General features: G+C 39.7%; 1 protein-coding gene across 2 annotated transcripts in view; it reads left to right on the top strand.

Moving 5' to 3' along the window:
* Positions 1–13,587, top strand: part of LOC109037387 (uncharacterized) — a 33,607-nt gene extending 20,020 nt beyond the window's left edge. The window contains exons 3-6 of one of the 2 annotated variants that reach the window (XM_019052014.2): positions 3,916–3,977; positions 4,518–4,598; positions 12,250–12,321; positions 13,404–13,587. In XM_019052014.2, the coding sequence (XP_018907559.2) occupies positions 3,916–3,977; positions 4,518–4,598; positions 12,250–12,321; positions 13,404–13,447 (259 nt within the window). In that variant the 3' untranslated portion in view covers positions 13,448–13,587. The remainder of the gene's footprint in view (positions 1–3,915; positions 3,978–4,517; positions 4,599–12,249; positions 12,322–13,403) is intronic. The other variant, XM_019052015.2, reaches the window with a different exon arrangement.
* Positions 13,588–13,962: the final 375 nt, after the last annotated feature.

The raw sequence follows: 13,962 nt of genomic DNA on the forward strand, positions 1-13,962 counted from the left end.
TTAAACCTAGAGGACACGTCTGTACATGAACCTCATCATTTGCAGCCGTTTCTGTTAATGATCTGAGTAAATCAGAGTGCTTGAAAATTCATTTCTCTCTCAAAATTTAATGGATGACGGACGCTACAGTCAAGGTCAATTTCACTATTTTTTTGTGAATTGAGTTGGGATCTCGCGTTATTGGTTAGATCATATTTTTTTTAAAACAGAATGGAAGAGGTAAGCGTGTCGTGGGAATGGGTCGTGGTCGTTAAAGCAGTTATTTGGCACAGTGTTATGAGATCCATCCGAAATCCAAGAACGTAGGTATCGTTCGAAGTTGGTTGGATTGATGGCTAGGTGGTAGTATAATTGGCAAATTTTTTAATGATATTATCGTCCCAACATTCATATCTTCAAGTCCAAACCTCAATTTTATTTTTGTATGAGTTGCGCTCATTTAAAAACATCAAAACGTTCATAAATAAGTCCGGGGAAAAAACCATAAATGTAGTAGTAGTAGTAAAATAATTTTATTTTAAAGCGGTGCTTTAGCATCTAAGGCCATTTACACCTCTAAAGAGGGCAGTAACAATAATAAATTTACATGTAAAACATATTGTAATACAAGAAAACGTGAAACCCCACCTCTATCTTCGGCTAATTATTTTTGTTTTCCTAGAACATGAATCAAATGTGTAATCAAGTGTAAACTCGATATTGACACGGTGTTTTTCAAAATTTACCAAACTGTACGTGATAAATTGTTGACCTAACTCCGCAAGTGACTTGACCCCATAACCCAAAATTAGGTTGCCGTTGCACCGTCACTTGATTTTTTTGTCACAGCTGTAACATTCCACGAATACGTTTGCATCTGCCAAAATATCACAGGAAAAAATAGTTCAACCATACAATGCGTGTTACGGTATACTTTTTCCTCATCTTTTTTGAAAAAATAGTCCATCTACTCGCAGCCTCCGCCAAGGTTATTCCGTTATTTCCATTGTGCAGGGTCTGTTGTGTAGAGTTACCCAAAGTTCAGCCCTCAAACGACTTTTAACCCAAATCCTCTCGCTACACGAATATGCTTTTTCAAAATTGCCCTACTCGGATTTGACTTTTTTCCACCCCGAGGCAAGTGGAATTTCTCTACCCCCATGGTGGTTCCAGCCGAAAAAATTATGCTACTGGGGGGACCCGTGGAGCCTCTCCCCCCCAAAAATAGTCAAGCAAGTTTTAAATTCAAGCATGATTTTAGCAAGTTTGACCGATTTTTCGCCAGGCATCACATGCGTAACTGATGGGGGGAAAAAATTACAAATTTTGAACGAACTTTTTTTCCTCTCCTTCCTGCGAATTTTGCCGCTCCCAGGCAACTGTCCAGGTTGCCCTCCCGTTCAAACCGGGCATGCTTACAGCTCTCTTGCGTAACACAACAGTGTTGCTCGTAGCTCCAAAGTCGTAACTATGAGCTTAATACACGGCATGGAAGGCGGCGGAGGCTTGGCGCCTGGGCGCTACCCCATCCGGATGGCGCCTCGACGTCGGGAACCCGGGGCCGTTTTCCGCCCCTGCTCGCGGCGCTTCTCGGACGTCGTCGTCGCATCCCCGATCGTCGGCGACTCGACGTCGCGGCGCTGGCTGCTCGCTCGGTGCTCGTCCTCGGCGTGGCGCGGCCGCGGCGTTCACAGTCATCGATACACAACGTCCGGGGCGCGTCCTGGCGTCCCCGCATCCTCGCGCTCAATCGCCCGGTAAAATCCCGACTCCACCTTTATCCACCGTCGTCCTCCGGCATTGTTTTTTTGTCTCCCTCTCACGTCGGCCTCCGTTATCCATCGCTCATCCTCATCATCGCCGCACCCCCGCCCGACCCCCGCGCCTCCCGACCCCGCCCCAACCCGGACGGGTCCCGCGCTTTGCGAGCTTCGCCAACTCGCCGATCACACGCTCCGGACCCATTCTCCTGTGCTAGGGAAAAACGTCGTGTGTAAACAGCCGGGCGTTGCCTAATTTGTCTCGATAAAATGTGAATTTTCTATAGAACTATAATTAATTTTTACTTTTTTGCTAATGTTTTTTGGAGAATTTAATCCGCGAATATTTACTGCTAATAATCCTGGACTTTTTACGATTCGGGGCGAAATTTTTCGAATGGATTTAGTTGAAGTTTTTAAATTACTGGCAGCCTCCGTTACAACAAAACTATCGCGATTTGTATGCCCTCCTGGCAACGGTGCGACACGAAATTTGGTTTTCATGCTGGCAGCAATGATCACATCCAAACTTCTCGACCCACCTCCTGAGGTTGGAGGGAATAAAAAAGGATTGATGTCGAACGTTAGCCAAAATTCATCAAGAAACTGAATTTAGTTCTTAACCTCAGCAGAGCATTTATCTCCTTTGGTTTACAACCCTGCCGATCCGGTTGATAAAGTCAACAAAATCCACTGGCGGAAATTCGCTTTTGATCGCCCGAAAGTTTGCGGAAATACTGTCGCATCGTTACTTAATTTTGGAATTTGGCAACATTGAATGATCATACGACGTTTTTCCATTGTTTGACAGCTTTTTTAATGGGCCCGCGTTTTGCAAGCTCCGCGATCTGAGCAATCACACGCTCCGGTCTCGGGTTCGAATCTGTTCTGTCATGTCAAGGAGAAAGGCCGTATGAGCAGCCCGATGTTGCCAAATTTCTCACAATCAAACCTGAATTTTCCAAAATATTTATAAATTTTATTATTAAACTCTGCAGAGCCATTTTTTGTGCAATTTTTTCGAGTGTGTACAGAAATTTGAAGAAAAATTCTCTTCAACTTTGCGTACAGTTAATTTTTTATCGATCGGAATTTGGCAACATTCGAATGCTTGTGCAGCACTTTCTACAGCAGAATTGTACCATCTTTTATGCTGAAACCTCTTGATTGGTTGCTTCAGTTCACGTGAGTTTTGGACACGTCGAATCGGTCCTCCTTGTTCGTCCTTAAGAGGCTGCGCGACGAAGGAGCCTTTCGAAGTGGATTCGGTGTAAGTTAAATCCTTCGTCTTTAGTCACGGATCAGAAATAATTTTTAGGCGCAGTTCAAAATCTTCCAGACTTGAAAACTTGTCGAAACAGATGCTAATTGCTTAAAAGTCGGGGATTTTATGGAGAAGTCAGTAAATACTCGGATAAAATAACTGGAAATTTTGCCGTCAAACCTTGAATTGTCTTGTTTCGACTTAATTTTAGACTGGCTCTTATCATACCTGTGTTTTCTTTTGTTTTCTTTTCTTTTCGTTTTTTGTTCTGTTTTTTGAAAAACATGAATTAACAGCTTGATACTACCTGTGAATCACGTTATCATACCCAAAATCTTTGAAAAATAAGGGAATGACAGACAATTATTTAAGAACCTTAAGAAGTTTGAACATTGTATGATTCAAGAAAACTTTTCCGGCTCTAAGAATTTCTCCTGATGCCTTTCTCTACCTCTAGTATCATTTCACTTTTCTCAGTCCTTAAGAATCATGTTTTCCCGCGATAAATTAGAACATTAGGACTTTTTAAGTGGAAGCCTGATATGATTTAAACGTTGTACGACAAAAAATCATCATTTACAACTGAGGGGTAACGATACCAGGCATTTCTTCATTATTTTATCCAGTTGGCACTCAAGATGTGTCTGGGCTACGTAAACTGAAGGAAACGCCTTCATCTCACGTTGATACTTCCTTGCGGAGAACTCACGTTTGAATAATTGCATTGTGACATGCATAGACATCGCGAATTGTAGAATCGAGAACTTTTTAAATTCAAAGAAATTTGTTATCCTGTGAGAGTATATAATGCGTTTTTAAAAATCTGTTTACGTTAAGCAGCTACTAGACTTTAAGTTTTTCAGATATTTTAATCACCAAGTTTTCAACATGATGTTTGTTTTTTTTTTCCAGGAACGGCAAAAGTTCACCCAAATCGAAACGAAAAGTCGCTAATGTCTCGAACACACTCGATGGTAAGACACACTTTTTATTACTAACTTCATTGTTTTCTCTCTCCTCTGATTTTATGTTTGTTCTTTTTCGCAAGTATATACTTGTATCAATGTTTAGAAAAATAGATCCCATTGATTTTTGTTTGCTCTTGCGTTAGGTTGTACATAACTGCAGCCGTCATTACGGGCGACGGACGGAACAACACACAAAAGTTTGTGATCGCCTTATCAATCCTTAAATTATTAGTGTTCATGGCAACAAAGTGAGGAAAAAGAAAAATAAAAAGAAAACAAATTCAAACTTCAGTTGAAATTCTACAGTTTCAGCTATCAATGTCTGTGATCGTAATTTAAATATTTTATAAGTCGATTAATCCCAATTTTTATTCGGACGAACTTAAGTAGGTCATTGAGTTTAAAAAATTTGTTGATTTATCCGAAGATAAGATTGACCCGATGTTTGTCAAATAATATTCGTAGAAGTAAAATAGTTCAGGTTCTACCTGTTGAAGAAAACTGCCGTAAATTAAAGGAAATAGAGCTTTTTTATTTTATGTTTAGGACCTGTGACCTTGAATTATCATCCAGTGAAAACTTCTGTCACCAAAGTTAGAGCCATTCACATCAAAAGCTTCATCTCAGGTTTGTGAACAATCCTTGGATCCTGACCTCGTTTTGTTCATGCATCAAGCTATAGTTAGCTGCATTTCAGAGTGATGAGTGTTTGAGTCTCAGACAACCTTTCCTCTTCACGCATCAGTCATACATGCGGATCTGCAACCCCTCGTCACTCATTGCCAGTACTCCCCAACTATACACCCTCTTCCCCTTCCGTCACACTTCTATCACGATGGACCAGTAGGCCGACAATTACAATTGATAGACAAAGCTATAGACAAAGAAGACAAAAGGGATTTGGAGGGATCCTATTGGTGGAAGCGGGTGGTTGCAATGGACAAAGGAGGTAGGTAATTGACTAACTGACGGCAATAGACAAAAGACCCTCTAGTTAGTCCATCATTTTCACCCTTAGTCTGTTCTGTAAGAACCACCAGTTTAAACCATACTCCTCCCATTTCATACTCCCTGTTTCCTCTTTGTCTATCGCTTTGTCTGTCAATTTCAATAATCAGCCTGCAGACCTCCTCTTCTCCTCGAATGCGTAACGTTACTATTTTACGAACAGCTCCTGCATCATCTCAAACGAGGCCTCTGTTGCGTGAAAGTGGGCGTTTGATCCTAGTACCCCATAGCGTGGAAAGATGCGAGCTCTCTTCATGTTTTAATTAAAATGTAGAGGTATTAAATTTTAAACTACTCTGTCTGCGGCACCGAGGAGTTCTGGAGATGACATGCACGAACCATTAATCGGACGCCTTTAAGTGAATGAAGTCCATCTATATCGGAAAATTTAAGAAAGGGCTTATCTATGAAAAGAATAGATCGGGGTCTAGGAATTAGAGTCAGGAATTAGGTCAGTACTAATTTTCTGCCCGAGGGCTATCGTAAACGGAGGGCAAAACGGTAAAGAAACATGCTTTAGCCTGGTGCAGTAAGAGGGTTTTTCATGAAGTTTTTTCATACAAATAGACTTGTTTCGTGCAATGTTGTTTCAAGTGGAAATCATATTACTCGAAAATTCAATCTGCGTGCATTTTGCAAGAACCTAGGCACAGTGAATCGAGTCAATTAGAGAGGTCATGAAATTTTTTACTAAAACAGTAAATTTTCATGTTTATTTCCTCACATTTTAAATTTTAAGGGGAGCTACTGGAAGAAAATTTCACGATGAAACCAATGGAGCCACTTTTAGAACCTCAAAGTTTTGTATAAACGGAGTTATAAGCGTTTAAAGTTTCCAAATTTTGTCCGACCTCTCCTATTGACTCGATCCACTGTGACCTCATTTTTTATCCCTCGCGTCTTGCAGAGAGGGCTAATTCTGCTGTTCTAGCATTATGGTCAAGTTTATTTCAATTGAATTTGTAGAGTGATGAAGAAAAAACTGAATAAGGCGGATAAGGTAAAACATTCAGCCACCACAGAAGGCCGATTATTGAAATTGATAGACAAAGCTATAGACCGAGAATTCAAAAGGGATATGGAGGGATCGTATCGGTGGAAGCGGAGGTTGCAATGGACAAAAGAAGTAGGTAAGAGACTAACTAAAGGCAACCCACGAGAGGCCTTGTAGTTAGTCCATAATTTCCTCCCTTAGTCTATACGAACCACCCATTTCAACCAATTAGTGCTGCTATTTTATTTTATCAAATGATTCCGATTTGCCAAAGTTCCGAGAAAAATTCCGGGGAAAAATTCCGATATACGCCCGGATTTAGTTTCGAAGATCGTCAAATTTGATCAAAGAGTCCCTAAATTTGATCAAATCAATGGTCAAACTGGCGAAAAGCCGCAAATTTCGAGGAAATTTCCAAAATAGGTGAAAATTCCGGGGATTCTGAAGAGTCCGGGAAATAATTTGAAAAGTTCCGAATTTCTGAATTAATTCCGGGAAATGTCAGCACTGCAACCAACAGGATCGCTCCATTCTCCCTGTGTCTCCTTAGTCAATCGCTTTGTCTATCAGTTTCAATAATCAGCCTACAGCAGACCATGCAATAACGAATTGGATTGAAAGGGGGAAGGGAGAGCCGCCAGGAAGCAGGCGGAAGGAAACGACCCGAAAGCGGAATCCGGAATCAGTGCAGGCCGAAACCCCGAACCATGGTCAAACCACCCGACCGGGGTTGGGTCCGGCACCAGATTTCGTCCAGCGGAAGACAGGGACCGATGATCGATAGCCCCGATCCCATGATCGAATACAAGCGGCAGCGCTAGCCAACTTCGATGATACGTGTAATAGAATCGCCGCGCCGCCGCTCCGGTGAGAACCTGAAAGAGGTGGAATTAGCTATTTCCGGCGGGATCATTTCCACCCTTCCGGTTTTCCACCGGCCGCGGCGCGCCCCGCCCGTGACCAGCCACCTCCGGCGTTGCCGCTCCGCCCTCGAATATCCCGCTTTTACCCACCGCAATGAATAGATTTTCCGCGGCGAGGGTCAACGCCGGTCATGTGACTGGACGAGAGACGGGAACCGCCAAGTATCGGTGGTAAATTGGAAGTAACTTTCATGATCTTCCAGCCGACGAGTCCAGTAGCCGATGGCTCCACTCATCCGCGCGGTTTAACGTCGTGTTCGCCAGTGAATGTCGTCGTCGACACGTGAACGGTTTACGCGCCAAAACTCGTTTCCACGCTCCGAACGTTTCGTGCCCTCGCTCCTCTGTTCGAGAATTTTTTGTGGTTGAGTTTACAATCGGATTTTGTTACAACTTCATCTGAAAAGTCAAAATTTTGCTCTTATCAAAGTTTTTTGTATGAACTGTGCCGTGCATGTAACGCGCATCCTGCCATAAACATTAACAATTTCGTAAGTGGACTCTTTAGTAGGAATCTTATAGAAGTTGGTTCACCGTATTCATTTCGGCTTGCGTGGAACCTTCAAGCTGACTTTCTAAAGATCCCTCGTCAGAGTTCACAATCGAATTTTTTTAGAACTTTCTTTGAAAACTAAAAAGTTTGCTCTTATCAAAGTTTTTTTGTTATGAACTGTGCTGTGCACGTAACGGTAACGCGCATTCGGCCATAAAACATAAAAATCCTGTTTTTTGCGAGTTGATTCTTCAGTATCTTTCAGAAGTTTGCTCGTCGCATTTATTTCGGCTTGCGTGAAAAAACCTTCTAGCTGACTTTATAAAGATTCTCTGTTTGAGCTTACAATCGAATTTTTTTAGAACTTTCTTTGAAAAATAAAAATTTTGCTCCTATCAAAGTTTTTGTGTTACGAACTGTGCTGTGCACGTCCTGTCATAAAACATTAAAAATCCTGTTTTTCGCGAGTGAATTCCCATAGAAGTTGGTTCACCGCATTTATTTCGGCTTGCGGAAAACCTCTAAGCTGACTTTATAAAGATTCGCGGCAGAAGTTGAGGTTTTTAGTCGCGAACGTCTGCTCTTTGATCTTCTGGCTCGCTGCCCCCAAGACGCTCCGCGCCGTCGAGTGGTGGTTCATCGATGACTGCTTTTTCGCGTCTGTGCCTTTGTGAAAACCCGGCCTCGTTATGGTGAAGAGGACCTTGTAAACCTCCATTCTTGCTGGTAACTTGAAAGAGATTTCGCTCCTTTATATTTGCACGTTGTACTCTCTGCACATGCTTTCCTTATGCAGAGAATGATAACAATATCTGAGCAAGAATTTGATTTTTTTTTTTTATGCTTGTGGTATGATTTTTCCAAGAAATCGGCTCAGTTTCAACAAAAAGTAACAAAAGTTCTTCTGGAAAAAAAAATGCTCTTGGATCTAGAGTCCGGACTCTTAAAAAATTTGACGAGAAAACTACTCTGGATTCAATCGAATTTTTTCTTGAATCCCAAGAAAATCTTCTCAAATTAAGCGGCTTTTTAAGCGCATAAAAGTCAAATTCAAGAAAAAATCCGATTGAAAAAAGAGTATTTTTTCTTGTCAAATTTTCGATGAGTCTGGATTCTGGATTCAAGAGACTTTTTTTCAGTGTGTCCCTCCTCCGCAAACTTCCGTAAGATTTTAGTTAACTTTCCGCATATTTGTTCGAGATTACTCTTTGCGGTTGTTTTCAAATGCGAAATGAATAGCAACATACCTAGATTGATGGGATCGCATTTAGCAGAAAGGAAGCAGCGCGATCACAGTGTTGTAAAAATGTTGCTTCTTCATATGTAAAAAATCTTACTGAGTAGCAAGTAGTTTTTGCCTCCCACCAAAAAATTGTTAATTTTAAAGGAAAATAATTGTGTAAATTATTTTAGAACTGTACTCATAATAAGTCTTTTTACAATAAAATAAGTTGCGCAACTTTGAAAACCGTTAATTGCGCTGGTTCCTTTTTACTAAATGCGATCCAATTAGTGATGTTCGAGGAGGGACAAATTATTGCTTTCGCTCTCAAAGGCAATGTTCATATAGGAATCACCTTAGTGTAGTAGCTTCACATTTTGAACACCTGTAGAATCCTACTTTTCTGTGCTTACGTGAACTGAGTTGCGTTCTGGCCTTCATAAATGTGCCTAATCACGGCTCTACCACCAATCTTTACGACACACCTCGGATATGTAATTGATACGTTCGGTGGTTGCTGTCCTCACGCAACTTTCAATCTTACTCAAGTCCCTATCAGCGGGAGGGAACTCATAATCTACAATTAACGACTTATTATGCACGAATAACGATCGAGTTAGTGTGTAGTAGGAGTAGTATTTGTATTTAGCGTAGGCATACGGAGCGTGACTGATGAATGAACGCCTTGAAAAGTCCTCGAATGTACATGAATTTTTTGTATCAAATTTTAAAGTCCTTTAATTTTGGAGGATTGCCCAAAACGTTCGTGAGAGCCCTTGAATTTTATATCACCTTGTGTTTTCGTTTATGACCATTCGGAAAATCGGTATTTTTTTTCTTTTGCTGCACTGGAAAAAAAAAACACATTGGATCTAGAGTCCAGACTCTTGAAAACATTGACAAGAAAAGGACTCTTGATTCAATCAGATTTAAGCTTAAATCAAAAGGAAATCCGCTCAAATTAAGAGGCTGGGTTCTTGGTTTAAGCTTAAATCTGATTGAATCAAGAGTATTTTTTCTTGTTGATGTTTTTAAGAGCCTGGACTCTAGATCCAGTGTGTTTTTTTCTTCTTTTGCTGTTTATAAAGATTTCTAAAATGGCACTCCGTTTCGTCTGTTCATCACAACATTCGTCTTGACGCAAGATCTTCATTGCAGAGAATATAGTAATGAAACGTGAAAACTTTCATTTTTAAGTCATTTCCTGAGTCCTGTAAAAATTTTTCGTAAATACCTGAAAGTACGCAAAACTGTCTTCAGATGCGCTTCAAAAATCCTTGAAAGTCCTCAAATATTCTATTTTGATTTCCTTGAAAAGTCCTCGAAACTATATCTATTGGCTTCTGTAATTTTTTTGATCTGTAAAGCTTCGAAGATTTGGCTCCGTACACTTCTGTTTGATCAATTTTTTCCCTCCATAAAACAATGGAAAATGAGTTATATATTCATTTTTAAATAAGAATTTCTCGAGGCAATTTGTTTCATAATTGTATTGGGCTCATTGGTAACAGTAACATGCTAATGTACGCAAAGAAACAGGTGATTTTTTTTAAGGATATGCGGCTTTTTTGGAGCCCTGCCCTCCCCCGGTAGAATAATAACCAAATATGAATCAAAGAAATAACAATAAGATGAGAAAATAATTTGCTTTAACAGAACAGTGTAAGCGCATTCTTTGCTCGCCCCTAATTTAATGATAATAATAGGAAGGAGGACTGGCAGTTGCCTCATCCAGATCGTAGCCTAATGACAGTCGCTGTGATAAGAATTGGTTCAATTTCCATCAGACAAACCAGACCTCCAGGCCGTCTGCTTTATTTTTATCGTTTCTCACTAAGCTGTCTACAAAGTTCTTTTTTTTCTTTTATTACGTCAGCTCAAACTCAAATTTGATATCATCATAAAGTTTGCGAATAAATCAGTTTTATCATTTTGTCCACGAGTGCGTAAACTCTGAGTTAAATAAGATAGTAGAAAAAAGCGCAAATATAGTGGCACACTTTGCTACCTGTTCAACAGAAAGCCAGAGCAGTGCTAGCGATACTTTTAAAAAATGTTGAAAAGTAACCAAACTATAATTATTTCAAATTCATATAATACAAAATTTTAAAGCCACTTAGTCAGAAAGTTTTCCCATCAAGAACCCATTTTCAATAGAAACGATTTCTGACGCGGGTTTTCAATGGGAAAACATTCTGACAAGTGAGTGGCTTTGAAAATTTTATTATTTAATTAATTTAAGAACAGCAGCCTGATTGTTGAAATTTATGTCGGCACGACAAGCATCGAAAATCGATTTTTTACATGGCGCAGATCATAGCCAGTTAAAGTTTCAATAATCAGTGCTAGGTTCGCATCCAGTAGACGTCTTACGTTGCTGGCGAAACTAGAGAAGTTCGTATCACAGTTTGTGTCGTTGCTAGTTGCGTACTTTCCCTGTCGTGTTCTTCCGTCGTTTTCTATTGTTGTTTTTGTTCGTTTCTCGTTTTCTTTTTCGTTGTTCGTCGCGTTGCTAGTTGCGTACTACATTCTACACTAATGTAGGAAACGAAGCATTTGCCATTTTCCATTTTTACTCTACTTTTGAATTTCTCTCTCTTGCCCCATCCTCCTCATACTTTCGTTGAAAACTGGTGGAGACATACTTTTTAAAAAGCATGGTTGATAACGCCCTACGATTGAAGTGGAAAAACATGCATATGATGTCATCCCCTGTCTTTTTCGGAGGATGATGTCTCCGTATTTTTAAAGTGCTAAAAATCTGCTTTTTAATCAGTGATGTTACTCTTAGCCGCAATTCCCGAGCTCCAACCATCGATTCACGATTCACAACGAAATGCTGACTCTCCGCACGTCGTCACCTTCCGGCTGAAGTATCACAAGCGCCATGCGACGTTCGAAGGTTTCCATCGCCTTTTTATTTTTTCCAGAGATATTTTTCGTTGAATCTGTTTGAAAATGTCACTGAATTTCATCGGAATTATAAAAAAAAAATAATTAAAATTTTTGGACAGCTTCGTAGAGCAGTTGCTCCGTAAAAAAATAAAATGGCGGCGGAAATTTTTCAACGTCGCACAATGGATTGAGTCAATCAGAGAAGTCGGACATGAAATTTTTGACTAAATTTGCAAATTTTGATGTTTATTTTGTTGTATTTTAAATTTCAAGGAATGCCTCTAGAAGAAAATTCCACGAGAAAAGCATTGAAACTACTTTTAGAACTTTAAAGTTTCGTCTAAACTGAGATAAAAACGTTTAAAGTCTCCAAATTTTGTCCGACTTCTCTTATTGACTCGATCCACTGTGCGTCGCATGGTGTTTGCGATACTTTGGCTGGAAGGTTACAATGTCTCCTTTCCTAGCCTAAAATCACCATTTTGTGTTTATTTATGCGCTTGTTCTGAATCTACCACCTGAACACCCTCACTTACAAAATCGCGAGTTAGGTATGACTTTTCAAAAATAAAGATGAAAGCTAAGTCTTTATTTTCATGTAAGAAAATGTAAGGATTGTAACTCTCAATGTACTTAAAGCCACAAGTTTGAACGGGTGATTTCTCTTTTTTTTAGTTTCTATAATGCGAAGAACTGGCAATTTAATTAAATCATGGTTCTGTAACTAACTCCTATTGTTTCAGGTGACTCTATACCCGTCAAACTCGTCTGCGAGACTTCCTCGAAATCAAGTGCTGAAAATTCAAACAAGAAAGGTAATTGTCATGATTTTGTACGTTTCTTCTCTTTTTTCCTTCGCTTTTGATAGTACCGGAGTACCCGGTCTACAGGACTAGGTCAAAAATGCCTTTATTTTTCAGTAACCCCGCCCCTCTTCCCTTCTACGTAAAGGTTTCGAAGGAGCCTGAGAACACCTTTTTTCCCTATGATAGATGTCACGGAAGAAAGAGCTGAAAGAAATAAATCAGGTAACGCTCTCTACAATGGATATCGACCCCTGTTCGTAACGGAAAATTTTGGGATGCTCTTCTCCTTGCAGCATAAACGAAAGTTCGGGTTTTTCTCAATTCATCTATCATCTTCATGAGTTTGAATGTACGATACTACTTTTTTGGTAGGATAGGGTATCATGCTTTCATCATCTCGTAACATAACTTGTATCTTTTATTGATCTCCGAGAATATTAAAGCCCATATAATAAGTCTGTCAATTATAAAGTTCGAGACTAACTCTGCCGTGCTAAGAAAGAACGCCGTATTAACATCCGAGAGTTGCCAAATTTCCTCCAATATAATGTTTATTGTTAAGGAAAATTATCAATAATTTTCCTTGCAATTTTCAGACTTTTTAGATTAAATTACGAACAAAATTACCTGAGAAATCAGAAGAAAAATCTTCACTTTGCTTGAAAATTAGTGATTTGTCAAAGGAAATTTGGCAACGCCTGAAGGCTAATACGGCGTTTTTCCTTAGCACAGAAGGACTCTACCCAGATGTTTTTGGCAGGATTCGATCTGAAAAGGATTTTTTTTTAAAACTTAAAATAATGTAATTTCGACTGAATCACTTCAAGTTTCGTGGTTTTAACCTCCTACCTCCGATCCATAGTGCCCTAATTTTGATGTTTACGTCCAAGTTGGCGGGTATATGATGGCTTGAACGGGAGCTGTAGATCATTTTCCCATTTTTATCCAACTTCACGCAAATTGGATCATAGCTATTCAATTTTTTCCCCATGTCTTCCCACACTTCTAAAAAATTGGAAAGGCTTCGTTATTTTTGGCAATTTTAGGTGATATTCTCACGATATTTGGACTTCTATTTTCCTCTTTTTCAGTGAAATATCTCTCTTCGTTTTTGAAATTCTATAATTTCATCTGAAATAAACGAAGCAATCGGACAAAAGCACCTCCGTTGTGTTCAGCTAAAACCTGAATTTTAGTTGCCGTTTTAGCACCGATAGAAATGAATCTCAAGTGAAACATTAGATAGGAGCTATGACATGGAAAAAAATCAGCATTCAGAAAAAGGCGAACAGAATCCAAACATCGAAGACAACGATGATTTCACCGTGGTGACGAAGCGGAACAAAAGGCGTTCCAAACTACTCAATTCAAATGAAGAAAATCGACCAAACTCAAATGATTTCGCCTCCAATGAAAATGTCTCTAAGGAAAATTACCGGCCACAATCCAATGCTGGTGCCACTAATCGTTCTTATTTTTTGACATTAGCACCTGCAACAAATAAAAAAGCACCTAAAGAACAAACTCAATCTGAGAAGCAGCGGCATGCTTCAAACCCAGAATGCAAAGATACGAAAAAGTCTAAGTTGCCGAAACCATGCAGGAAAACTGAAAAACCTGCATTCAATGGAGATTTTCAAAATCGTGGAG

This window comes from Bemisia tabaci, chromosome 5, assembly GCF_918797505.1.
Source record: "Bemisia tabaci chromosome 5, PGI_BMITA_v3".
In the NCBI taxonomy this organism is placed as follows: domain Eukaryota; kingdom Metazoa; phylum Arthropoda; class Insecta; order Hemiptera; family Aleyrodidae; genus Bemisia; species Bemisia tabaci.